The sequence below is a fragment of the Salmo trutta genome, chromosome 38, assembly GCF_901001165.1.
Source record: "Salmo trutta chromosome 38, fSalTru1.1, whole genome shotgun sequence".
Classification (NCBI taxonomy): Eukaryota; Metazoa; Chordata; class Actinopteri; order Salmoniformes; family Salmonidae; genus Salmo; species Salmo trutta.
The window spans coordinates 26,731,813-26,759,797 of NC_042994.1; the positions used below are offsets into that span (position 1 = coordinate 26,731,813).

At 42.9% G+C, this 27,985-nt stretch overlaps 2 protein-coding genes across 2 annotated transcripts; both read right to left on the reverse strand.

The window, feature by feature from the left end:
- On the reverse strand, positions 1-27,595 carry LOC115178218 (gastrula zinc finger protein XlCGF17.1-like). Its single transcript, XM_029739315.1, has 4 exons — positions 27,568-27,595; positions 27,255-27,432; positions 3,923-4,045; positions 1-932 (listed from the first exon to the last, which is right to left on the reverse strand). Exons 1-4 carry the CDS (start codon positions 27,568-27,570, stop codon positions 187-189), a joined length of 1,050 nt encoding a protein of 349 aa, XP_029595175.1. The 5' UTR covers positions 27,571-27,595; the 3' UTR covers positions 1-186.
- Positions 18,258-18,762, reverse strand: LOC115178242 (histone H3-like). Its single transcript, XM_029739341.1, has one exon. The coding sequence runs from the start codon at positions 18,561-18,563 to the stop codon at positions 18,279-18,281; it is 285 nt and encodes a 94-aa protein (XP_029595201.1). The 5' UTR covers positions 18,564-18,762; the 3' UTR covers positions 18,258-18,278.
- Positions 27,596-27,985: the final 390 nt, after the last annotated feature.

Here is a 27,985-nt window from a genome sequence, read left to right on the forward strand (position 1 = left end):
TTTGAGTATACTTTGTACCATTTAATTTCATATGGTATAAACAAGTAAACACATTCTCAGTCAACAATATAAGACAATGGGAGCACTCAGTATGTTATCTGGTTCATTTTAACAAAATGTGATGTGAAATATCAATTTACCCACTAGGAGAAGAAATGAACTCAATGTGATGTGAAATATATCAATTTACAAACTAGGGTAAGACTTCTTCCCTCCTGCGTGGATTCTCACATGACTTTTAAGTGACCGTGATGAGGAATAGGTCTTCCCACAGTCTGAGCATTGGTAAGGCTTTTCTCCTGTGTGGATTCTCTCGTGCACTTTCAGGTGTGCTAACTGGGTAAAACTTTTTCCGCACTGGGAGCAGCGATGAGGCTTGTCTCCTGTGTGTGTCCTCTCATGTCTTTTCAGGTTCCCTAACTCTGTAAAACCCTTTCCACACTGGGAGCAGTGGAAAGGCTTTTCTCCTGAGTGTATTCTTTTATGTTTTTTCAGGTTCCCTAACCGTGTAAAACTCCTTTCACACTGGGAACAGTGGAAAGTCTTATCACCTGTGTGTTTCCTCTCATGTCTTTTCAAGCTTGCTAACAAGGAAAAACAATTTTCACACTGGGAGCATTGGAAAAGCATATCTCTTGTGTGGATCCTCTCATGTCTTTTCAGGCTTGCTAACAAGGAAAAACTCTTTCCACACAGAGAGCATTGATAAGGCTTCTCCCCTGTGTGCATTCTCTCATGTGCTTTCAGGTGCCCTAACTCGGAAAAACTCTTTCCACACTGGGAACATTGAAAAGGCTTCTCTCCTGTGTGCAATCTCCTATGCACTTTCAGGGACCCTAACCGGGTAAAACTCTTTCCACAGTGGGAACAGTGGTGCCGTCTTGCTGATTTGTACGTCTCTGGCTCTGGTTCCTCTGAGTCTGGTCTTTCTCCTGCCAAAGACAGAGTATTTATTTAAGTAGAGAGACCTGAATGAAACCTCCACGTGACAAAACTGACTTCCTATGAAGTTTAATCCAAATCAGGGCCAGTGTTCAAACATTTAATAATTTAAACAATTATTTGTTTTTATAAACAACTGTAGAGCTCCTTGTGGTTCAGTTGGTAGAACATGGTGCTTGCAATGCCACAGGTCCTGAGTTCGATTCCCATTGGGGCCACCCATATGTTATAATGTATGCGCGCATGACTAAGTTGCTTTAGATAAAAGTGTCATAGCAGATATTACACAGTATATTATCGCCAACTCTAATCTGGCGCTCATGGAATGTCATGTTTTTAGGCTGAGCAGAGCTCTATAATAACAGATATTGAGGACTACTGTATTTAAATCAATGTCATAGATTTGATCCATTGGTAATACTGTTTTGTTGGTGGCCCACTCTTTGATGGTAAACATCTTACACTGTGGCTTTAAAGGGATACTGCGAGATTCTGGTACCTCGCACATTGACTCAACTGTGTGGAAATCAGTTAATTGAAATGAATTCATTAGGCCCTAATATATGGATTTCTTATGACTGGGCAGGGGCGCAGCCATGGGTGGGCCTGGGAGGGCATAGGCCCACCCACTGGGGAGCCAGGAAACATAGGAACCAAGCTGGAGTTATCAGTGTAGTCCTGTTATCGCCTGGGAAAAAAACCTCTAGGCTTCTAACATAACTGTCAATTTACCAAGCTGCTTCCCAGTGATGCGAGCCTACCAGACGAGCTAAATGCCTTTTATGCTCGCTTTGAGGCAAGCAACACTGAAGCATGCATGAGAGCACCAGCTGTTCCGGACGACTGTGTGATCACGCTCTCCGACGCCGATGTGAGCAAGACTTTTAAATAGGTCAACATTCACATGGCCGCGAGGCCAGACAGATTATCAGGACGTGTACTCAGCGCATGCGTGGACCACCTGGCAAGGGTTTTACTGAAATGTTCAACATCTCCCTGACTGAGTCTGTAATACCTACATGTTTCAAGCAGACCACCATAGTCCCCGTTCCCAAGAAAGCGAAGGTAACCTGCCTAAATGACTACCGCTCAGTACCACTCACGTCTGTAGCCATGCTGATCCGCAACACAGGGGCCCCTCTAAAACAGAAAATTAACTAAATTCAATTCATATCAATCAACAAAGAGATTAGAATATGTTGAAGGCTAGCTGTATTGGGTGCAAATGACTGAACGGCTCATTTTTGTGTCTACGTCTGCAGGTATACAGACGAGGAGGCATACAAAGGTATGCCAATATGCAGATCACATTTACCATCCTCCTTCCTAACCTCTTCAATGAATATCCCATAGGCCTCTATATTATGGACAAGGTACAGTACAAATCAAATGTTTGGACACACCTACTCATTCAAGAGTTTTAAATTGTAACCATACTCTTCATTGTAGAATAATAGTGAAGTCATCAAAACTATGAAAAAACAAGTGTTAAACAAATAAAAATATATTTTAGATTCTTCAAAGTAGCCACCCTTTGCCTTGATGACAGCTTTGCACACTCTTGGCATTCTCTCAACCAGCTTCATGAGGTAGTCACCTGGAATGCATTTCAAATAACAGGTGTGCCTTGTTAAAAGTTAATCTGGGAAATTTCTTAATGCGTTTGAGCCAATCAGTTGTGTTGTGACAAGGTAGGGGTGGTATACAGAAGATAGCCCTATTTGCTAAAAGACCAAGTCCATATTATGGCAAGAACATCTCAAATAAGCAAAGAGAAACGACAGTCCATCATTACTTTAAGACATGAAGGTCAGTCAATCTGGAACATTTCAACAACTTAAAGGAAAAGAGAAAAATCAGAACAATTCTCAGTCAAAAACAACAGTCAGAACAAAGCCTCTGTATTCTCTCATGTGATTTCAGGTCCTCTAACACTACACATCCCATTCAAATAAGAAAAGCTTGATGATGAGTTGGTTATTTGAATCAGATGTGCATTGGGCACAAACCAAAACCCTGCACCCAGCAAACAAATCCACAAACACAATCCTTTATTATACATGCAGAAGGGAAAACACTGGAAAGTCAATACACAAGACACATTCAGTCTCTGGACACAATCCTTTATAATACATGCAGTAGGGAAAACACTGGAAAGTCAAGAAACATTCAGAGTCGCTGGGGACTGCTGTACCACCATGTATTGGACCTTCATCTGTCCTATGTCCTACTGTTCAGGAGCGTACATCTGTCCTATGTCCCACTGTTCAGCAGCCTACATCCTTACCTCCTGTGTGTATTCTCTCATGTCTTCTCATGTGACCTAACTGGCTAAAACTCTTTTCACACTGGGAGCAGTGGTAGGGCTTCTCTCCTGTGTGTATTCTCTCATGCTGTTTCAGTTTTCCTTTCTGATTAAAACTCTTTCCACACTGGGAGCAGTGATGAGGCTTCTCTCCTGTGTGTGTCCTCTCATGTCTTCTCAGGTCAGCTAACCAGGCAAAACTCTTTTCACATTGGGAGCAGTGGTAGGACTTCTCCCCTGTGTGTATTCTCGCATGCTTTTTCAGTTGTCCTTTCAGGTTAAAACTCTTTCCACACTGGGAGCATTGGAAAGGTGTATCTCGCTTCTCCCCTGTGTGTATTCTCTCATGTATTTTCAGGATCGCTAACAACGAAAAATTCTTCCCACACTGGGAGCATTGGAAAGGTTTATCTCGCTTCTCTCCTGTGTGTATTCTCTCATGCTCTTTCAGGTATTCTTTCCGGTTAAAACTCTTTCCACACTGGGAGCAGTGATGAGGCTTTTCCCCTGTGTGTATTCTCTCATGTATTTTTAGGCTCCCTAACTGAGTAAATCTCTTTCCACACTGGGAGCAGTGATGAAGCTTCTCTCCTGTGTGTGTCCTCTCATGTCTTTTCAGGCACCCTGATGAGGAAAAACTTTTTACACACTGGGAGCATTGGAAAGGTTTATCACCTGTGTGTGTCCTCTCATGTCTTCTCAGGTCCCCTAACTGGTTAAACCCTTTCCCACAGTGGGAGCAGTTGTGTCGTCTTGCTGGTTTGGACGTCTCTGGTTCCTCTGAGTCTGGTCTTTCTCCTGCCAAAGACAGAGTGTTTATTTAAATAGAGACCTGAATGAAACCTCCACAACTCTCTTGCTAGGAGGTTGAATCCAAATCAGATCCCTCAACCTGAGGCCAGTTTACAAAAAAAATCTAATTTAAAAAGAATCTTGGTGTAATTTGAAAAACAAAAGATGTAGAGTTCCAACTAGAATCTTGCTCTCATGGAATCTCATGTGTCAGGCTGAGCAGAGCTCTATAATAATAGATAATGTCATGTTTATAGGCTGAGCAGAGCTCTATAATAATAGATAATGTCATGTTACAGGCTGAGCAGAGCGCTATAATAATAGATAATGTCATGTTTTTAGGCTGAACAGAGCTCTATAATAATAGATAATGTCATGTTTTAAGGCTGAATAGAGCTCTACAATAATAGATAATGTCATGTTACAGGCTGAACAGAGCTCTATAATAATAGATAATGTCATGTTTTAAGGCTGAACAGAGTTCTGTAGTAATAGATAATGTCATGTCTTTAGGCTGAACAGAGCTCTATAATAATAATGTCATGTTACAGGCTGAGCAGAGCTCTATAATAATAGATCATGTCATGTTTTTAGGCTGAGCAGAGCTCTATAATAATAGATAATGTCATGTTACAGGCTGAGCAGAGGACTACAATAATAGATAATGTCATGTTTTTTGGCTGAGCAGAGCTCTATAATAATAGATATTGAGGACTGCAGTATTTCAATCAATGTCATAGGCTGCATTTGATCCATTGGTAATAATGTTTTGTTGGTGGCCCACTCTTTGATGGTAAACATCTTACACTGTGGCTTTAAAGGGATACTGCGAGATTCTGGTACCTCGTGTTAGCACATTGACTCACCTGTGTGGAAGCACCTGCTTTCAATATATACTGAACAAAAATATAAACGCAACATGTAACAATTTCAAATATTTTACAGATTTACAGTTCATAGAAGGAAATCAGTCAATTTAAATAAATTCATTAGGCCATAATCTATGGATTTCACATGACTGGGCAGGGGTGCAGCCATGGGTGGGCCTGGGAGGGCATAGGCCCACCCACTGGGGAGCCAGGCCCTGACAATCAGAATTAGTTTTTCCCCGGAGGTTACTCTACAACCAGTCGAGCTACCAAAAACAGCCCATTCAGCAACCCGCTCAGGTCAGCGATGCCCATTTGTCCCTCCTGGATAAATACGACGGCACCCCATTTTAAATGCCGTGGCTTCCTATTTCAGTGCTCCCTCTACTTTACGCACCGGATGGGAGCTCCCACCACCGAGATGTCCAAGGTTGCCACGGTTATTTCTCTGCTGACTGTGCGGGCGTTTGGAATGTGCCACGGCAGTCTGGGAGAGAGGAGAGGAGGAGCTAGATTCATATGGAGGGGTTCATGGCTCTGTTTTAAATGTATCTTCGATCCTCCACCGGAGGGCAGAGAGGGATTACATCCAACAAGGTTTCATCCGCACGTCCACTTCTCCTGCGTCGGCTGGTTTCTTCTTCATGGCCAAGAAGGATGGAGGGTTACGTCCATGCATTGATTACAGAGGACTCAATGAAATCACCACGAAGTATCGGTACCCTCTTCCGTTGGTGCTGGCAGCCATCTAACAGCTCCGCGGGGCCCGGTTCTTTACCAAACTGGACCTGCGGAGTTCTTACAATCTCATCCGCATCCAGGAGGGGGGATCAGTGGAAGACTGCGTTTAGCACAATGTCTGGCCACTACGAGTACTTGGTGATGCCATTTGGCTTAGCCAATGCTCCGTCAGTGTTCCAGGCATTCGTTAACGAGGTGTTCAGGGACATGCTCGGACACCAGGTGGTCGTGTATATCGATGACATTTTTACATTTACATTTTAGTCATTTAGCAGACGCTCTTATCCAGAGCGACTTACAGTAGTGAATGCATACATTTCATACATTTTTTTTTTTCTCGTACTGGCCCCCCGTGGGAATCGAACCCACAACCCTGGCGTTGCAAACACCATGCTCTACCAACTGAGCGACAGGGAGCTACAGGGATGACATCCTGGTCTACTCAGCTACCCTGGAGGATCACATCACTCACGTTCGGGCAGTCCTGCAACGCCTCCTGGCTAACCACCTGTTCGCCAAGGCTGAGAAGTGCCAACTTCATCAGAGGGCTGTCTCCTTCTTAGGCTACCAAATAAGCCCGCAGGGAGTGAGGATGGACGACAAGAAGGTAGATGCGGTCAGGTCATGGCCAGTCCCAACCACCATAAAGGGGTTACAATGGTTTTTGGGGTTTGCCAACTTCTGCCACCGTTTCATTAGGAACTTCAGCTCCATCGCCGCTCCTCTCACCTCTCTCCTCAAAGTTGGTTCCCGTAGGTTTGTGTGGAGCCCAGCAGCCAACGAGGCCTTCTGTCTACTCAAGGGACGTTTCACCTACACCCCATTGCTCAAACACCCAGATCCCACGATACCCTTTGTGGTGGTGGTGGACGTTTCAGAGGTAAGCGTGGGGGGTAGTTCTGTCTCAACGACAGGGTAATCCACAGAAATTACGTTTCAGAGGTGGGCGTGGGGGGTAGTTCTGTCTCAACAACAGGGTAATCCACAGAAATTACGTTTCAGAGGTGGGCGTGGGGGGTAGTTCTGTCTCAACAACAGGGTAATCCACAGAAATTACGTTTCAGAGGTGGGCGTGGGGGGTAGTTCTGTCTCAACAACAGGGTAATCCACAGAAATTACATTTCAGAGGTGGGCGTGGGGGGTAGTTCTGTCTCAACAACAGGGTAATCCACAGAAATTACATTTCAGAGGTGGGCGTGGGGGGTAGTTCTGTCTCAACAACAGGGTAATCCACAGAAATTACATTTCAGAGGTGGGCGTGGGGGGTAGTTCTGTCTCAACAACAGGGTAATCCACAGAAATTACATTTCAGAGGTGGGCGTGGGGGGTAGTTCTGTCTCAACAACAGGGTAATCCACAGAAATTACATTTCAGAGGTGGGCGTGGGGGGTAGTTCTGTCTCAACAACAGGGTAATCCACAGAAATTACATTTCAGAGGTGGACGTGGGGGGTAGTTCTGTCTCAACAACAGGGTAATCCACAGAAATTACATTTCAGAGGTGGGCGTGGGGGGTAGTTCTGTCTCAACAACAGGGTAATCCACAGAAATTGTACCCATGTGCATTTTACTCTAAGAAACTGTCCACTGCAGAGAGGAATTACGACGTCAGTGATTGTGAGCTCCTGGCGATGAAGTTGGCAATAGAGGAGTGGAGACACTGGCTGGAGGGCGCCAAGGAACCATTCGTCATCCTCACCGATTACCGACTTCTTTATTTCTATTGGAAGGATTTAATCATTTGCAATTATGTCTACTTATGATAAGGTAAAAGGTTTATGTTTCTGTCTCCATATGATAAATATATCCAATGCAAAAAACATTTACATTTAAATGGTATTAACATTAATTTCCAAATATTTCCGGTACTTCCCATATATTCCCACGGAAAGTTTCCACCTCTGAATATTCCCCAAAATGTGCAACATAAGGTGGGATACATGGCCGATATCTAAGTCTATTGCGCTGTTGATGTATTTAATTTATATTGAGCTCATTGTACAAATTTCACATATAAATATTTACTCAGGGTGATTGATTTTTTGTAAGAATTTGTATTTACCAAATACAAGCCGGGCATCCTTTTCCCTAAATTATTCAGTTGTGCGGTTTTCATTTCTCCCTACTGCTCCAGTAGAGAAACTAACTGGTCCAATAGAGTTTAAGTTTCAGCATACAGTAGCCCATGGTGGTAAGCAATTGTTACATCAGCGTGTGACCTCATCCCTCTAGCCAGAGCCCTTAGTGTCTGACTTCATCCCTCCAGCCAGCTAACACTACCCAGAGCCCTTAGACGTTAGCATCTGACATCATCCCTCTAGCCAGAGCCCTTAGACGTTAGTGTCTGACTTCATCCCTCCAGCCAGCTAATACTACCCAGAGCCCTTAGACGTTAGCATCTGACATCATCCCTCCAGCCAGCTAATACTACCCAGAGCCCTTAGACGTTAGCATCTGACATCATCCCTCTAGCCAGAGCCCTTAGACGTTAGTGCCTGACTTCATCCCTCCAGCCAGCTAATACTACCCAGAGCCCTTAGACGTTAGCATCTGACATCATCCCTCTAGCCAGAGCCCTTAGACGTTAGTGTCTGACTTCATCCCTCCAGCCAGCTAATACTACCCAGAGCCCTTAGACGTTAGCATCTGACATCATCCCTCTAGCCAGAGCCCTTAGACGTTAGTGTCTGACTTCATCCAACCAGCCAGCTAATACTACCCAGACCCCTAGACGGTACTACAATACTAAAATTCCCTGCATGGTCAATCCAACGGCTGATTGGCCGTGCAGCATTTACGCTACAGAAGTCAGAGCGTTCATACTTCTTGCGCTTCGCCAAGCAGCGCAGAGCTGTTGTGAAGGAAGTTGTCGAGGAAGTGAGTTTTTGTGTTAATCCAGGACCTCCCGCCCTCACCTACCGTCAACCAATCATGTCAATGTGGAGCTATATGGAGCCCTCCTCATTGGGTACGGAGCTCAGTTTGTCTTCTGGATGTTTTACGTGCCAGTGAGTTACTTGCACAAGGGATAATTAGTAATCAGGTAGGCCTATTTTATGACGTTTCCACCAGATCAGAGCAGGACATTTTTCCCTTTCATGATGAGTGGTTTTCCAAAGGGAGAGAGCTGAAAAGATTCCTTAAATAGGCTACGTTGAGGAACTGTTATCATTTTCAATGGATGTTAATAAAAACAGACCTTGTTAACTTGCTGTTTGAGGCGAAGAAAAAAAATGACTTTGAGAAGCTCCGCAGTTATGGTGAGTTAAGACAATCAGAAATAGTATCAGACCCCCAAAATGTGCACATTTATAGGCCTACATTTGCGCGCAGGCCAGGTAGCCTACAGGCCTACTTCTATGTGTAATCAGGCCAGGTAGCCTACAGGCCTACTTCTATGTGTAATCAGGCCAGGTAGCCTTACAGGCCTACTTCTATGTGTAATCAGGCCAGGTAGCCTACAGGCCTACTTCTATGTGTAATCAGGCCAGGTAGCCTACAGGCCTACTTCTATGTGTAATCAGGCCAGGTAGCCTTACAGGCCTACTTCTATGTGTAATCAGGCCAGGTAGCCTTACAGGCCTACTTCTATGTGTAATCAGGCCAGGTAGCCTACAGGCCTACTTCTATGTATAATCAGGCCAGGTATTTTACAGGCCTACTTCTATGTGTAATCAGGCGAGTGTCCTTACTCAAGATTCACAGGAGCGCTCCAAATAAAACTCGTAAATGCAATGAAATAAACCCTCACTTTTTTCTCACAAGTGTAGCCTAGATAGTGCTCTCTGCAAACAACGTGTCCATGACAATGGTAAGACTGTAATAGCATAGTGAATGCATTAACAGAAATTACCGTAACCAAACAAATATTGTATATTAGAAATTATGCTAATTAACGGTAAATGTACTACTGGTGACACTACTGTGACATCATTGTAATTCATTGTAATGAGAGGGATAATATTAATACTGTGCATGCAAGTATCTCTTGGCTAAGAGTTGAGGAGAGACTGACTGCATCACTTCTTCTTTTTATAAGAAACATTGTGTTGAAAATCCCAAATTGTTTTCATAGTCAACTTACACACAGCTCTGACACACACACTTTTCCCGCCAGACATGCCACCAGGGGTCTTTTCAAAGTCCCCGAATCCAGAACAAATTCAAGAAAGCGTACAGTATTATATAGAGCCCTTATTGCATGGAACTTCCTTCCATCTAATATTGTTCAAATAAACAGCAAACCTGGATTCAAAAAACAGATAAAGCAACACCTCACGGCACAACGCCTCTCCCCTATTGGACCTAGGTAGTCTGTGTGTATGCATTGATATGGAGACTACGTGTGCCTTTTTAAAAATGTATGTACAGTTGAGGTCAGAAGTTTACATACACTTATGTCGGAGTCATTAAAACTCATTTTTCAACCACTCCACACATTTCTTGTTAACAAACTATAGTTTTGGCAAGTCAGTTAGGACATCTACTTTGTGCATGACACAAGTAATTTTTCCAACAATTGTTTACAGACAGATTATTTCACTTATAATTCACTGTATCACAATTCCAGTGGGTCAGAAGTTTACATACACTAAGTTGACTGCGCCTTTAAACAGCTTGGAAAAATCCAGAAAATGTCGTCATGGCTTTAGAAGCTGTGATAGGCTAATTAACATAATTTGAGTCAATTGGAGGTGTACCTGTGGATGGATTTCAAGGCCTACCTTCAAACGCAGTGCCTCTTTTCTTGACATCATGGGAAAATCAAAAGAAATCAGCCAAGACCTCAGAAAACAAATTGTAGACCTCCACAAGTCTGGTTCATCCTTGGGAGCAATTTCCAAATGCCTGAAGGTACCACGTTCATCTGTACAAACAATAGTATACAAGTTTTAACACCATGGGACCACGCAGCCGTCATACCGCTCAGGAAGGAGACGCGTTCTGTCTCCTAGAGATGAACGTACTTTGGTGCGAAAAGTGCAAATCAATCCCAGAACAACAGCAAAGGACCTTGTGAAGATGCTGGAGGAAACAGATACAAAAGTATCTATATTTACAGTAAAACGAGTCCTATATCGACATAACCTGAAAGGCCGCTCAGCAAGGAAGAAGCCACTGCTCCAAATCCGCCATAAAAAAGCCAGACCACAGTTTGCAACTGCACATGGGGACAAAGATCATACTTTTTGGAGAAATGTCCTCTGGTCTGATGAAACAAAAATAGAACTGTTTGGCCATAATGACCATTGTTATGTTTGGAGGAAAAAGAGGGAGGCTTGCAAGCCGAAGAACACCATCCCAACCGTGAAGCACGGGTGTGGCAGCATCATGTTGTGAGGGTGCTTTGCTGCAGGAGGGACTGGTGCACTTCACAAAATAGATGGCAACATGAGGAAGGGAAATTATGTGGATATATTGAAGCAACATCTCAAGACTTCAGTCAAGAAGTTAAAGCTTGATTGCAAATGGGTCTTCCAAATGGACAATGACCCCCAAGCATACTTCCAAAGTTGTGGCAAAATGGCTTAAGGACAACAAAGTCAAGGTATTGGAGTGACCATCACAAAGCCCTGACCTCAAAACTATAAAACATTTCTGGGCAGAACTGAAAAAGCGTGTGCGAGCAAGGAGGCCTACAAACCTGACTCAGTTACACCAGCTCTGTCATTTAAAGGCAATGCTACCAAATACTAATTGAGTGTATGTAAACTTTTGTCCCACTGGGAATGTGATGAAAGAAATAAAAGCTGAAATAAATCATTCTCTCTACTATTATTCTGACATTTCACATTCTTAAAATAAAGTGGTGATCCTAACTGACCTAAGACAGGACATTTTTACTTGGATTAAATGTCAGGAATTGTGAAAAACTGAGTTTAAATGTATTTGGCTAAGGTGTATGTAAACTTCCGACTTCAACTGTACATGACGTAATGAAGCCATGTAAAATGTTGCGCTACACGTGCAACACAGCATTCCTAACCTAGCCCACAATGTCTGCTGTGTGGATTAGGCAGTCAACAAGTTGAGCAGTCATTTGAAAGAGTAAGAACATTTCAGCGAGACAACTCAAAGGCGAAATCCATTAAAGCCAAGATAATGGAATTCATTGCCCTTGACAAGCAACTGTTCTCTGCCGTGGTTTATGTTGGCTTTCGCCGACTGGTCGAGCACCGGTACACACTACCAAGTGCGCTATTTTTCAGATGTTGCCCTACCGGAGTTACACAGCAATAGCGTCACTGCTATTAGCTTCACCACATACATACTATGGAACGCCGTTTGTGTCTTTGAGTGTCAAAAAAGATACAGTAGCACTGTCAAAGCTGTACAAAAAAGTCTGCAAACACCGGACACTAACAATGTGTTTACAATAATAAAACATAATTTGTTCGATCGCAACTTCTGGGGTAGCTAGCTTTAGCTTGGTACCTCACTAGCAACAATACAACCAGCCTGAAAACAATGACCAGTATAAAACTGCAGTCATTTTCATTATTCTTAGCAATTATTTAGGAATCCTTGTGAGTAAGTATTAGCTAGGTTGCCACTTGTTGTTCGCCTATTGAAATTGAACTTTAGTTCATGAAAATAAATAACGTTAGCTAGCCAGCTACTTAACCCTGTTGCCCAAAGCTAACGTTATAAGCAGCCAGCTAACTTCATCTGGCTAGTGAGGTTCAACCGTACCGGGTTATATGTTGTGAAGCTAGCCACAATAAGGATTAGGCACAATAGTGGACTTTGCGGATTGCCTTCAAAATAAAAGTATGTCATTGACAGTGATGCAAATGAATACAAAAAGTAGAATTATGCCATACTTTAATTTTAAAGGCTAACCGCAAAGTCCACTATTGCGGCTAATCCTTATTGTGGCTAGCTTCACATAGATGGGTCCAACCACCATTAATCACATAAGAACTGTCTTATAAATGGGGGTTATTTTAGATGATGACACCTAGCTATATAGTTAGCAAGCTAACATTATAGCTACTGAAACAGATTGTCGTTTTGCTATGTTTTTGGGGATGAACATTGTTTGCATCCATGAGCTAGCTAGCTTTTTTTTATGACCAGCACTGTAGGTGCGCGAGACAACTTTACCAGGATCATAGCATACGTATCGATGAATCGTTGTGACATATGAAATACGAGTGATAGTGTAATCAATGTGTAATAACTATGTGACGTGCAGTCATATTCAGGTCCTGGTTGGTCAACAAGCTTATTTGACACGTCAAATAGTGTTATTTGATATGCAAAGACCCAAACGGCGTTCCATAGTATGAGAAATCCTGGTTGAGAATGAAACGACTGAACAAATGAACAACGAAACAGAAGTGAAAGAAATGGGTTTTGATGATGTTTTACTGGTAATGGGGACATACGTAAATGCCAACAAAATAACTTTTTGGTCAGTGTGGTGTGTGTATGTGTGTGTGTGTGTGTGTGTGTGTGTGTGCAACCTTTATTTAACTAGGCAAGTCAGTTAAGAACAAATTCTTATTCACAATGACCGCCTACCATGGCCAAACTCGGACGACGCTGGGCCAATTGTGCACCACCCTATGGGACTCCCAATCACGACCGGATGTGATACAGCCTGGATTCGAACCAGGGACTGTAGTGATGCCTCTTGCACTGAGATGCAGTGTCTTAGACCATCTGCACTGAGCTAAAGGCTAGAGCTGCCGCTTTCAATGAGCGGGACACTAATCCGGAAGCTTATGAGAAATCCTGCTATGTCCTCACACAAACCATCAAACAGGCAAAGCATCAATAAAAGACTAAGATTGAATCCTACTACACCAGCTCTGGTGCTCGTCGGATGTGGCAGGGCTTGCAAACTATTACAGACTACAAAGGGAAACCCAGCCGCGAGCTGCCCAATGACATGAGCCTACCAGACGAGCTAAATGCCTTTTATGCTCGCTTTGAGGAAAGCAACACTGAAGCATGCATGAGCGCACCAGCTGTTCCTGGATGACTGTGTGATCACGCTCTCCGTAGCCGATGTGAGCAAGACCTCTAAATAGGTCAACATTCACAAGGCTGCTGGGCCAGACGGATTACCACGAAGTGTACTCGGCGCATGCGCGGACAAACTGGCAAGTGTCTTCACCTCTCCCTGACAGAGTCTGTAATAGCTACATGTTTCAAGCAGACCACCATGGTCCCTGCGCCCAAGAAAGCGAAGGTAACCTGCCTAAATGTCAACCACTCCATAGCACTCACGTCGGTAACCATGAAGTGCTTTGAAAGGCTGGTCATGGCTCACATCAACAGCATCCTCCCGGATACCCAAGACCCACTCCAATTTGCATACCGGCCCAACAGATCCAGATTACGCAATCTCAATTGCATTCCACACTGCCCTTTCCCTCCTGGACAAAAGGAACACCTATGTGAGAATGCTGTTCATTGGCTACAGCTCAGCGTTCAACACCATAGTGCCCACAAAGCTCATCACTAAGCAAAGGACCATGTGACTAAACACTTCCCTCTGCAACTGGATCCTGGACTTCCTGATGGGCCGCCCCCACGTGGTGAGGGTAGGTAACAACACATCTGCTGCGCTGATCCTGAACAACACATCTGCCACGCTGATCCTCAACACGGGGGCCTCTCAGGGGTGTGTGCTTAGTCCCCTCCTGTACTCCCTGTTCACCCACGACTGCATGGCCAAGCACAACTCCAACACCATCATTAAGTTTGCTGACGACACAACAGTGGTAGGCCTGATCACCGACAACGATGAGACAGCCTATATGGAGGAGGTCAGAGACCTGGCTGTGTGGTCCCAGGACAACAACCTCTCCCTCAATGTGAGCAAGACAAAGGAGCTGATTGTGGACTACAGGAAAAGGAGGCCAGAACAGGCCCCCATTAACATCGACGGGGCTGTAGTGGAGCGGGTTGAGAGCTTCAAGTTCCTTGGTGTCCACATCACCAACAAACTAACATGGTCCAAACACACCAAGACAGTTGTGAAGAGGGCACGACAACACCTATTCCCCCTCAGGAAGCTGAAAAGATTTGGCATGGGTTCTCAGATTCTCAAAAGGTTCTACAGCTGCCCCATCGAGAGCATCCTGACTGGTTGCATCACTGCCTTTTATGGCAACTGCTCTGTATCCGACCGTAAGGCGCTACAGAAGGTAGTGTGTAGGGCCCAGTACATCACTGGCACCAAGCTTCCTGCCATCCAGGACCTATATACTAGGCGGTGTCAGAGGAAGGCCCAAAACATTGTCAAAGACTCCAGTCACCCAAGTCATAGACTGTTCTCTCTGCTACTGCACGGCAAGCGGCACCGAAGCGCCAGGTCTACGTCCAAAGAGCTTCTTGGCAGCTTCTACCCCAAGGCCATAAGACTGCTGAACAATTAATCAAACGGAAACCCAGACTATTTACATTGACACCCCCCTTTGTTTTTACACTGCTGGTGCTCACTGTTTGTCTATGCATAGTCACTTTGCCCCTACCCACATGTACAAATTGCCTGGACTGGCCTCTGCCCCTGCACATTGACTCGATGCCGGTGCCCCCTGTATATAGCCTTGTTATTGTTCTTTTTTACCCCGTTTTCTCCCCAATTTCCTGGTATCCAATTCGTAGTTACAGTGTTGTCTCATCGCTGCAACTCCCATACGGACTCGGGAGAGGCGAAGGTCGAGTGCCGTGCGTCCTCCTTGTGTTACTTTTAATTTTATTTTTTACTTTAGTTTATTTACTTCATTGTTTAAGGGCTTGTAAGTAAGCATTTCACGGTAAGGTCTACACCTTTTGGAATTGGCACGTGACAAATAATATTTGATTTGATTCCGTCTGCGTTGTTCGCTGCTAAAGCATAGGGGGGGCGGGGCAAAGTTTGGTGTAAGTTTGTGGTAGGCTATATACAATTAATTTAAAAGTAAAAAATGCATGTCCCTTTAACAAGTCATGTGTATAACTTCAGTAGAATGCTCATTTAAAACCACACACACATTAGTCCAATTTGTAAGTCGCTCTGGATAAGAGCGTCTGCTAAATGACGTAAATGTAAAAAACGTAAATGTAGTTTAACAAGGGCAGTTTGTGCCCCTGTTTTTAAGCCAATACTCACTGGTGTTAATCAGATCTTCTGTCTCCTCCTCCTCTCCTTCCTCCTTCTCTTTTATTGAGAGAGCCTCCTCCTCCTCTCTAAAAGGTTCTTCTTCTTCTTTTACTGTCACATTCTCCTCTTCTTCTTCTTTCAATGAGATAACCTCTTCCTCCTTTTTAATTCTTAAAGGTTCTACCTCTTCCTCCTTTTTGATTCTGAAATATTCTACCTCCTCTTCTTCCACTGTGACAGCCTCTATCCCCTCTTCCTCTTTCACTCTAAAAGTTTCTTTCTCTTCTTTAACTGTAACATCCTCCTCTTTCAATGTGAGCACCTCCTCTTCCCGTTTCACTGCAAAAGGTTCTTTCTCTTCTTTCAATATGATAGCCTCCTCTTTCTCCTGTTTAATTCTAAAAACGTCTTTATCTCCTTTCATTGTAATATACTCATGTTCTTCTTTCACGACAAAGTTCAGCCCCAGAGATTCTTTCTCTGTGCAACAGACCTCTTCTTCTTTAGCAGGGGTGGAGTATCTAAGTGTGCTCATGGTCCGGGGATGTTAGCTAGCGACTAGCCTAGTGCTAGGTTCAGAAATAACCTTAACACATTTGCAAATGTAACAAGTAAATTATGTTCATTTAACCAGTAGATACTTAACCAAATGTGTGTTTAAAACACTGAGATGAATATACACAAAAATAGCAAAAGATTCAATATTAAGTTTTATGTTGACTAGCGAGATGGTTGAATCAGTAACCGTGTTGTTATTGAAGTGTCCTTTCCCGTCCACTAGATTATACGTCACGCAAGAGGCATCAACTGAAAGACTTAAGTCGCCATCTGCTGACTGGAGTGAGTAACGAAGATAAGACAAATATTCACTACGTTGTTTATTCTGTCGTAAGTCATTGCAAAAAAACACATTTACCAAAAATGCATGTACCAATCACAGATTGCCCCTATAAAATTCCTACAGTACTGAACAACACATTAGTTCAACAAGTGAAATTCCTACAGTACTGAACAACACATTAGTTCAACAAGTGCAGAATTTGTGCCCCTGTTTTTATGACGCAACTCACTGGTGTTAATCTTCCTCTCCTCCTCCTCCTCCTCCTCTTTCACTCCAAAAGGTTCTTCCTCTTCTTTCACTATAACATCCTCCTCTTCTTTCAATGTGACAGCCTCCTCTTCCTCCTTTTCCATTCTGAAAGCTTCTATCTCCTCCTCTTTCATTCTGAAAGCTTCTATCTCCTCCTCTTCCTCCTTTTCCATTCTGAAAGCTTCTATCTCCTCCTCTTCCTCCTTTTTCATTCTGAAAGCTTCTATCTCCTCCTCTTCCTCCTTTTTCATTCTGAAAGCGTCCCCTCCTTTCAATATTCGGTAGCACTTCATTTGAACGTCTGTTTTAGTACACTGCAATTACATATGTAATTACACTGTAACAAATATTGTAATAAATTACAATAATTCCTAGTTACTCTGTAATAGTAACATCTAACTGGTGGTAATTGCTGTCTGTAATTACAGGGGTGTAACAATGAATGCTTGTTACCATGCTTATTACGAATGTTAAAGTTTCCGCTAGCATCCCAACGCACGTTGTAATCATCTGATCAATACATGGAGTTTTTGCCACCAAGGATTGTGACCCGTCTTCAACGGTCACATGAGACGGGAATGATGGAATGGCGATTTTCACAAAGCAATTGACAGACTCCCAACGGGGCCTTCAAAACAACACTTTATACAAAAGGGAACATTTCTACATTGTACTGTTTGGTGATTTTATTTGATGCTTTTTTTGATGTTACATTACAAGAGCAATTGGATTCTCAAAAAGCACAACGTGCACCACTTGGGGACCCGAGGACCGAGTTTGGGAAACGCTGGGCTGAAGATCAAATACCGATAGGGAGCCACTATGAGGTGCTCACGCGTTGGCAGTACCCGCGTTTAACCACTAGATGGCCTCCGTGCTCCACGGGAAAGTTTTCCCCTCAGCATGAGTCTCTCAGCAGCACTGCAATATGGGACTTTCAAAGTCAGTTGGCATGCAATGTTTTTCTTCGCTACGTAGTGACAATTCTCCATGCCAACACTGTTATTGGGACTCTTTGCCCTATATCATTACTGCTAGTGTATTTTCCCCTCCTTTGTAAAACCTTTGACTGTTCTACTATAGGCATACTAATATACATCTAATCACATTCTAGTGGTCACATCCCTCTCTTTAGCAGATAATATTGAAGCTAGAAATCCGCCAAGTAAACTTAGCAATACGCAGCTTTCATTTCTATGTGACCTTTATTTAACTAGTCAAGTCAGCTAAGAGCCAACTCTTATTCACAATCACGGCCGGTTGTGATACAGTCTGGAATCGAACCACGGTATGTAGTGACTCGAGAGTAGGGAACACGACGTGTTCGTCAACAACATACATGGTGGGAAATGTAGAGGGACGTGTAGAAATGGAACAAGTGTGCCCTTTTGACGGAAATATGGGAGGTGGCTCTTAGGGATTTTGGAGATCAGGTCATCGTTTAAGCGCGCTCTCCGCGAATACGGCGGGCCAGCTGGATGTCTTTGGGCATGATGGTTACCCTCTTGGCGTGGATGGCGCACAGGTTGGTGTCCTCGAACAGGCCGACCAGGTAGGCCTCGCTAGACTCCTGCAGGGCCATCACGACAGAACTCTGGAAGCGCAGGTCGGTCTTGGAGTCCTGGGCAATTTCTCTCACCAGGCGCTGCAAGGGCAGTTTGCGGATCAGCAGCTCAGTGGACTTCTGGTAACGACGGATCTCTCTCAAAGCCACGGTGCCGGGCATGTAACGGTGAGGCTTCTTCACGCTGCCGGTGGCCGGGGCGCTCTTGCGCGCAGCCTTGGTGGCGAGCTGCTTCCTGGGTGCTTTGCCACCGGTGGATTTGCGAGCGGTTTACTTGGTTCTGGCCATGGCGCTTCCTTCTTACACAGTCGAAGTATAGCCGCCAAATGCCTATGTGAAGTTTATAAAGCCAGCAGCTGCGTCTGCGGATTGGACGCCATCTCTGCACCACCCTGATTGGCCCGTTGCGGAGGCCCGGCCTCTCCGTGCCGCCCCAAAATGCAACCCCCAACTTTGCAATAAAAGGCTCTGAAGTCTGATGCCCAAATCCCAAAGGCAAAAAAACGGGTTCACAAAAGGTTCACATCATAAAATACTTTAAATTGTTAAATCATTTAACAGTGCGTTTGACAATGGGTCAATTACTTTAACCATCAAATAAATATTTTTAAACAAATTCATGAACAGTTTTGTTTAAAATTGTGAGCTAGTCATTCGTGCTCGCCAAAATGTAAGTCTTTGAAGCTTGGTTGAATAACGGAACTTAAAAGATGAAGTGTTACCTAATATTCGCCTGATATTAAAATGGGGTCGCTAGAGAATTTCCAAAATAAGGAGGAAAAAAAAATATATATATATTATATCTTATTTTTTTAAATCTCAAAATCAGTGTAATGTGGGTAACCTTAATCTAAATGAAATTGATTCAAATCTAAAAGATCCAACCAGAGGGCCCTTAGATCAAAGGGAAAAGGCCTGACCGGTGCACTTGAATCATTCCCACTGTGAATGACTAGGCCCACTACGCTATGAAACTACACACTATTGAATCATTCTCACTGTGAATGACTAGGCCCACTATGCTATGAAACTACACACTATTGAATCATTCCCACTGTGAATGACTAGGCCCACTACGCTATGAAACCACACACTATTGAATCATTCCCACTGTGAATGACTAGGCCCACTACGCTATGAAACCACACACTATTGAATCATTCCCACTGTGAATGACTAGGCCCACTACGCTATGAAACCACACACTATTGAATCATTCCCACTGTGAATGACTAGAAACTACACACTATTGAATCATTCTCACTGTGAATGACTATGTCTGCTACGCTATGAAACCACACACTACTGCAGAGACTTTGATATTACCGGCCGCAATTGATATGGTGAAAACAATGTGTGGGGAGGCACAGAAACTCACATCAATACTTTTATCAGAGAACACTGGTAAACAAATCATTTATGTTATTGTTAGCAATGAAGAGGAAACTGACTGAACGAGTCCAAAACTCCCCAGTTTACGCTCTCCAAATGGACGTTAGCTGTCAAGGCCGAGATGCCCATGCGTTTACTTTTTTGTTCCCTGTACATGTCGGGGGATTCTATTTGCGAGGACATATTGTTCTGTCTCACGATTCCCAAGCATGAAACGGGGAACAGGGGATGTTCAGTGTGCTGCGTGGCTATATTGATGAACAAAAAAAAGATTCCCCATAGGGATCGAATGGTGGACTTCTGCACAAATGGGGGCTTCATCTATGGAGGGACGGTGGGTAGGCCTCTGCACTCTAGTTATTTATGTTTCTCCCTCTGCCATATGGACGCATTGTATGATACACAGAGAGTAACTGGCAGGGAAAAGAGCTGAGCACAGAACTCTGAGATACACTGCAGCAGGTAACTTCCATTGTAAACTACATTAAACCACATCCACTGAGCACGTGCGCCTGTTCGCAAACTGTGTGGAGATACGGCCCAGAGTCGTCCGGGTTTGGCAGGTATAGGCCGCCATTGTAAATAAGAATTTGTTCTTAACCGACTTGCCTAGTTAAATAAAAAAACAAATCTAACATGCTTGTATTCCTAGCTCCAACAGTGATATCTAACATGTTTGTGTTCCTAGCTCCAACAGTGATATCTAACATGGTTGTGTTCCTAGCTCCATCAGTGATATGTTCCTAGCTCCAACAGTGATATCTAACATGCTTGTGTTCCTAGCTCCAACAGTGATATCTAACATGCTTTGTGTTCCTAGCTCCAACAGTGATATCTAACATGCTTTGTGTTCCTAGCTCCAACAGTGATATCTAACATGCTGTGTTCCTAGCTCCAACAGTGATATCTAACATGCTTTGTGTTCCTAGCTCCAACAGTGATATCTAACTTGTGCTGGTGTTCCTAGCTCCAACAGTGATATCTAACTTGTGCTGGTGTTCTTAGCTCCAACAGTGATATCTAACTTGTGCTGGTGTTCCTAGCTCCAACAGTGATATCTAACATGCTTTGTGTTCCTAGCTCCAACAGTGATATCTAACATGCTTTGTGTTCCTAGCTCCAACAGTGATATCTAACTTGCTTTGTGTTCCTAGCTCCAACAGTGATATCTAACATGCTTTGTGTTCCTAGCTCCATCAGTGATATCTAACATGCTGGTGTTCCTAGCTCCAACAGTGATATCTAACATGCTTTGTGTTCCTAGCTCCAACAGTGATATCTAACATGCTTTGTGTTCCTAGCTCCAACAGTGATATCTAACATGCTTTGTGTTCCTAGCTCCAACAGTGATATCTAACATGCTTTGTGTTCCTAGCTCCAACAGTGATATCTAACATGCTTTGTGTTCCTAGCTCCAACAGTGATATCTAACATGCTTTGTGTTCCTAGCTCCAACAGTGATATCTAACATGCTTTGTGTTCCTAGCTCCAACAGTGATATCTAACATGCTTTGTGTTCCTAGCTCCAACAGTGATATCTAACATGCTTTGTGTTCCTAGCTCCAACAGTGATATCTAACATGCTTTGTGTTCCTAGCTCCAACAGTGATATCTAACATGCTTTGTGTTCCTAGCTCCAACAGTGATATCTAACATGCTTTGTATTCCTAGCTCCAACAGTGATATCTAACATGTTTGTGTTCCTAGCTCCAACAGTGATATCTAACATGCTTTGTGTTCCTAGCTCCAACAGTGATATCTAACATGTTTGTGTTCCTAGCTCCAACAGTGATATCTAACATGCTTGTGTTCCTAGCTCCAACAGTGATATCTAACATGCTTTGTGTTCCTAGCTCCAACAGTGATATCTAACATGCTTTGTGTTCCTAGCTCCAACAGTGATATCTAACATGCTTTGTGTTCCTAGCTCCAACAGTGATATCTAACATGCTTTGTGTTCCTAGCTCCAACAGTGATATCTAACATGCTTTGTGTTCCTAGCTCCAACAGTGATATCTAACATGCTTTGTGTTCCTAGCTCCAACAGTGATATCTAACATGCTTTGTGTTCCTAGCTCCAACAGTGATATCTAACATGCTTTGTGTTCCTAGCTCCAACAGTGATATCTAACATGCTTTGTGTTCCTAGCTCCAACAGTGATATCTAACATGCTTTGTGTTCCTAGCTCCAACAGTGATATCTAACATGCTTTGTGTTCCTAGCTCCAACAGTGATATCTAACATGCTTTGTGTTCCTAGCTCCAACAGTGATATCTAACATGTTTGTGTTCCTAGCTCCAACAGTGATATCTAACATGCTTGTGTTCCTAGCTCCAACAGTGATATCTAACATGCTTTGTGTTCCTAGCTCCAACAGTGATATCTAACATGCTTTGTGTTCCTAGCTCCAACAGTGATATCTAACATGCTTTGTGTTCCTAGCTCCAACAGTGATATCTAACATGCTTTGTGTTCCTAGCTCCAACAGTGATATCTAACATGCTTTGTGTTCCTAGCTTCAACAGTGATATCTAACATGCTTTGTGTTCCTAGCTCCAACAGTGATATCTAACATGCTTTGTGTTCCTAGCTCCAACAGTGATATCTAACATGCTTTGTATTCCTAGCTCCAACAGTGATATCTAACATGTTTGTGTTCCTAGCTCCAACAGTGATATCTAACATGCTTTGTATTCCTAGCTCCAACAGTGATATCTAACATGTTTGTGTTCCTAGCTCCAACAGTGATATCTAACATGCTTTGTGTTCCTAGCTCCAACAGTGATATCTAACATGCTTTGTGTTCCTAGCTCCAACAGTGATATCTAACATGCTTTGTGTTCCTAGCTCCAACAGTGACATCTAACATGCTTTGTGTTCCTAGCTCCAACAGTGATATCTAACATGCTTTGTGTTCCTAGCTCCAACAGTGATATCTAACATGCTTTGTTCCTAGCTCCAACAGTGATATCTAACATGCTTTGTGTTCCTAGCTCCAACAGTGATATCTAACATGCTTTGTGTTCCTAGCTCCAACAGTGATATCTAACATGCTTTGTGTTCCTGAAAAGTCAGATCCACTCCATATATAATTAGGACCTGGCCTGGAGCAGCCAGGTTGATGTCCTGACCAGGGCCCCTGTAACCAAAGCAGACCAACTAGGCATCTACATCGGCTACGTATGATATCAAATCACATTTTATTGGTCCATACACATATTAAGCAGATGTTATTGGTCACATACACATTTTGGAGCAGATGTTATTGGTCACATACACATTTTGTAGCAGATGTTATTGTTCACATACACATTTAGCAGATGTTATTGTGGGTGTAGCGAAATGCTTGTGTTCCTAGCTCCAAACAGTAGTATCTAACAATTCACAAAAATATACACAAATCTAAAAGTAAAAAAAATGGAATTAAGAAATATATAAATATTAGGACGAGTAATGTCGGAGTGGCATTGTCTAAAATACAGTAGAATAAAATACAGAATATATACATATGAGATGAGTAAAGCAGTATGTAAACATCATTCAAGAGACCAGTGTAAGACCAGTTCTGAAGTATGCTGTCACTGCCTGTCACCCTAGCATACCATGGTCACATCCTGACCTCACTCAAACCCTGACCGTTCAAGCTGGAGAGTGTCCAGAAGAGAGCCCTGCAGCAGAATAATTCTAGGCCGGTCGTAACTGTACACCAGCTACCAGGAAGCCTTCATGTCAGAACAGGAGCTGATCTGCCTGACATTTGTTAAATCCCTGAAGAACTCCTAGTTTACAGACTGGCTCCCTCCAACCAGAGAACAAACTGAACCCTCTCTCTCTCCGTGACACCAAACAGGCCGCTATTAGACTCTCCTGTTCCCTACTTCACTAAAAACCGGATTGATTAAAATGGCACACACCACATAGCTACTACTACAGCTGCTACTACTAGAGACAGACATGATTAACAGACTACTACTACTACGGAACATAAGTGGTTGTATCCACATTTCATGCCCCATGGCGTCAATTAATCAATATTCAGACTATAGGCCTATAAAACAAAGTCTGTAATAGTAATAAAAAAACGTCACTGTCATATATTACCGTAAAATGTAGTCTGAAGATGGGGGAAATGTGGTGGAAGAACCTAGACCATTTGAAATTCAAGAAAGCCATTTTGTGTGACTACTACTGTATACACCACCTGGAAAAACACATACATTTCAAATGTAACTGAATATTACCATACGTTGTTCCACGTTTGAGATCAGTCCTCATTTAACAATGCTTAACTATGTATAAAAGCCATTGAAGCATACCTAAAGTAATGTATATGATATTATCTAGATCAGTAAAAATACTTTGCAAAATGTCATTCTAAATGTGACATTGTAGGTATGAGCCTCTTGACTTCTCAACCGCCTGGTAGAGCTCTGTAACTTGATTGGAAAAATATTATTGGGAGTTCTTATTTGACTTGGTAGTAAGAGGAATTTAAGGTTAAATAATTGTTTTAACATGTTTTTCAAGTAGAAACAGAGGGTAACATTTTTGTTGTTGTTGTTGAGTATACTTTCTACAATTTGATTTAATGTGGCATAAACAAAAACACATTTTCAGTCAAAAATATGAGATAAGGGCGGGAGCACTGTGTGTGTTCTCTCATGAAGACTAAGTGCATGTGACGTAAAATATGCCTTTCCACACTGGGAGCAGTGGTAAGGCATCTTCCCTGTGTGTGTTACCTCATGGTCTGTCAGGTGCCTAAACTGGGTAAATATCATTCCACACTGGGAGCAGCGGAAAAGCTTCCCCCCTGTATGGCATTTCTCATGCACTTTCAGGTTCCCTAAATTCTTAAAAGTCTTTTCACAATGAGAACAGTGGAAAAGCCTCTTTACTTCTGTGTGAGTTCTCTCATGTGATTCCAGGTTCCCTAACTGGATAAATCTCTTTCCGCACTGAGAGCAGTGATAAGGCTTCTCCCCTGTGTGTATTTTCGAATGTGCTTTCAGGCTCCCTGAATGGGTGAATCGCTTTCCACACAGGGAGCAGTGGTATGGCTTCTCTCCTGTATGTGTCCTCCCGTGCGTTTTCAGGTTCCCTAAATGGTTAAAACTCTTTCCACACTGGGAGCAGTGGTGTCGTCCTGCTGGTTTGGACGTCGCTGGGTCTGGATCCCCTGAAGGACTCTTACCACTGTCAGCGTGAGAGTCTGATCTCTCTCCTGTCAAATACAGTGTTTAGTTAGACAGACATGTATGAAGTCCACATGATGAAACTTCCTATTAAGTCTTTGTATGAGGTTTAATATAGATCCCTCAGAGCAGAGTGGCTGTAGAGTACTGTAGGCTAATAAAAATCCTATTGAACTTTACATGTTGTTGTGCTGTTATTTGACATCCTAATCTGATCTAGATTTATGATATCCTTATTTCATCTAGACATCCTTATTGAACAAAATGACATCCGAATCCAATCCGATCTACTTCTTAGGGGTTGTAAGGGAATTTATCCAAATCTGATCTAGATTTTTGACATCCTTATTTCATCTAGACATCCTTATTGAACAAAATGACATCCGAATCCAATCCAAATCTGATCTACTTCTTAGGGGTTGTAAGGGAATTTATCAAATCTGATCTAGCTCTATTAACATCCTTATTGATCTCCACATCCACATCTGATATGGGGTTAGCAGGGCATCAATGGAATGTGGATGTCATAGATTCAATTAGGTTGGTTTCAATTATTGACTTTGGAAGTAAATCCAAATTCAATATATGACATCAAAATTGGTAAATAAACAGACACAGAAAGTTTAAATAGAATATTGATTATTATTTTTTATATTATTTTGCTTTTAACTCAGCTAGGTGAACCGGACAAGTGTGCTCGCACATGCCGTTAGGGATAGGCCCCCTTTTTTCTCCACTCCCTGCCTGTATGACGTGCCCAAAGTAAACTGCCTGTAGCTCAGGTCCTGAAGCCAGGATATGCATATAATTGGTACCATTGGAAAGAAAACACTCTGAAGTTTGTAGAAATGTTAAAATAATGTAGGAGAATATAACACAATAGATCTGGTAGGAGAAAATCCAAAGAAAAAAAACTGATTTTTAATTTTTTTCTGGAAAGACCAGCCTCTTAGAAATGCAAGAGAAAGGTCGTATTGTAAAATAGCTTCCTGATGCAATTCCTATGGATTCCACAGGGTGTCAACAGTACATCCTGTACAAAAACAAACTCACTTCCTTGACAACAGCTCTGCACTGCTCCACAAAGCGCAAGAAGTATGAATGCCCTGACTTCTGAAGAGGCCGTATCAGCGTAAATGCTGTATGGTCAATGCAGACGTCAGATTAACCATGCAGCGCCCAGACGCACAATTCACCTCTCTCCCGCCAATTTGACAGAATTTATGATTGGCTTAACGCACCACCACTATTGACCTGTGGAGCTTCTCAACGTAATGTTTTCTTCACCTAAAACAGCAAGCAAACAAAGTCTGTTTTTACATCCATTGAGAATTACAATAGTTCCTCAATGTATATGAAAAATCTTTACAGCCCTCTCCCTTTTGATTAACCACTCAGCGTGAAAGGGAAACATGTAACGCTCTGATCCAGAGGAAACGTCATAAAATGGGCCTACCTACTTCTCATCAGTGCTTGACTTGGACTGAAATAGGTTCCGGCACTCATTTTTGGTGCTGGTACTGTTTATATTTAGGTGCAGGAGCACCACTATACTTCTTAGCTAATATTCTATTAGAGGAACATTTGAGGTGTCGCTACTCAGCTCCAGTGAGCTCTTGCCCAAGTCAAGCACTGCTTCTTATCCCTTGTGCAAATAGCCTACAGCTGTGTTTGTCTGTCCTGAGCTCACTGGTGCAGGGAAACTCTGAGGATCCAGAATATTTTATGCAATGTTACAAGTTTGCTAGCACAAGCTTCGGGCCAGACCATGTTAATAGTTGATACAATGTTTCAAGTTGGTTGCAGACAGGCCATGCATAGTCAATGTGATTTATAGGATATTTATTTTTATCAGGATATTTTCTACCTGCAGGCTGCAATGTTTTTATTTGTTGGCTTTATGTCGGCTATTTTTACATAGTTGGAAACAGAAGATACTTTTTAGGTTTTTATCATTTTCATTTAGATAGAATTTTGATTAAACACATGACAATGATTTTGAGATATGAAGTCGTTATTATAAATGAAATTAAAATGTTCCACGAAAATGTGCATATGAAAACCATAACTGGCACGCAGATCAGTAGAAATTGTAAGATAAATTGGCATTCCACATAAGTAAGGCAGAATGGTGTATATATATGGAAAAATACACGTAAAAAAATTAATCGATCAAGATTTGTATTAGTCGGGGACAGCCCTACTGGGAACAGATACTAGTGGGCAGATCTATTTGATTTGTTCAAACTAAACTACAGCACTTACTTTGATGAGTCAAATCTGATCCTTTCTTCTCTTCTCCTCCTCTCACAGTTCCACGCAGCCCCGTTGTTTTCCTGCAGTCCACCAGCAGCACAGACAACCTCTTCATACCCAGCAGTAAGGTGCTACCGGGAGAGGCATGACACGGGGACTCCGGGAGGGAGGAAGGGCTAACGTTGTCCTGGTAACCATGAAGAAGGGACACAGACACATATCATTATGGATGCTGATGTCACTGTTGTCATAAAGTGCTTTACAGAAACCCAGCCCAGACCCCGATAGAGCAAGCTGTATGCTAGACCAGACCAAGCTGTACCATCTGGTGTTCTGATCTGGAGAGACTCTTCTCTGCCTCGTCAGCATCAGGATGTTGTTGAGGCTTCCCAGAGGATCCACAATAGTCATGTCTCTCTCCTGTGTTAAAGAGAACATCAAACAGATGGTAAACGTATTACTTTTTATTGCAATCATAGATGGTAGGGAATTCGATTTGATAGGTCCTCAACTCGCAGCTCAGACACAACACTTGAGTCAGGATAAAGTGGGGTAAGCCTGCACCCTGATTGGTCCTCAACTAGCCTGCCCCAGAGCAAGTTAGAGATGAAGGATTTCTTGCCATAGAAATGTACATGGCTAAGAGGTAAGAGACCTTCAACATTTATCCTGAGTTGAATTCAGTGAGTTGAATTCAGAACTGACCAAAGTCAGCTCCCTAACTCCTCTATCCCACTACA

Excerpts from the sequence above, each read along its gene's own strand:
- LOC115178242 (XM_029739341.1), bottom strand. The coding sequence starts at position 18,563 with ATGCCCGGCACCGTGGCTTTGAGAGAGATCCGTCGTTACCAGAAGTCC.
- LOC115178218 (XM_029739315.1), bottom strand. Across the intron at positions 4,046-27,254 it reads ATCAGATTTGACTCATCAAA|GAGAAAGACCAGACTCAGAG; the intron begins GTAAGTGCTGTA and ends TGTCTTTGGCAG. Across the intron at positions 933-3,922 it reads ACATGAGAGGACACACACAG|GAGAAAGACCAGACTCAGAG; the intron begins GTGATAAACCTT and ends TGTCTTTGGCAG.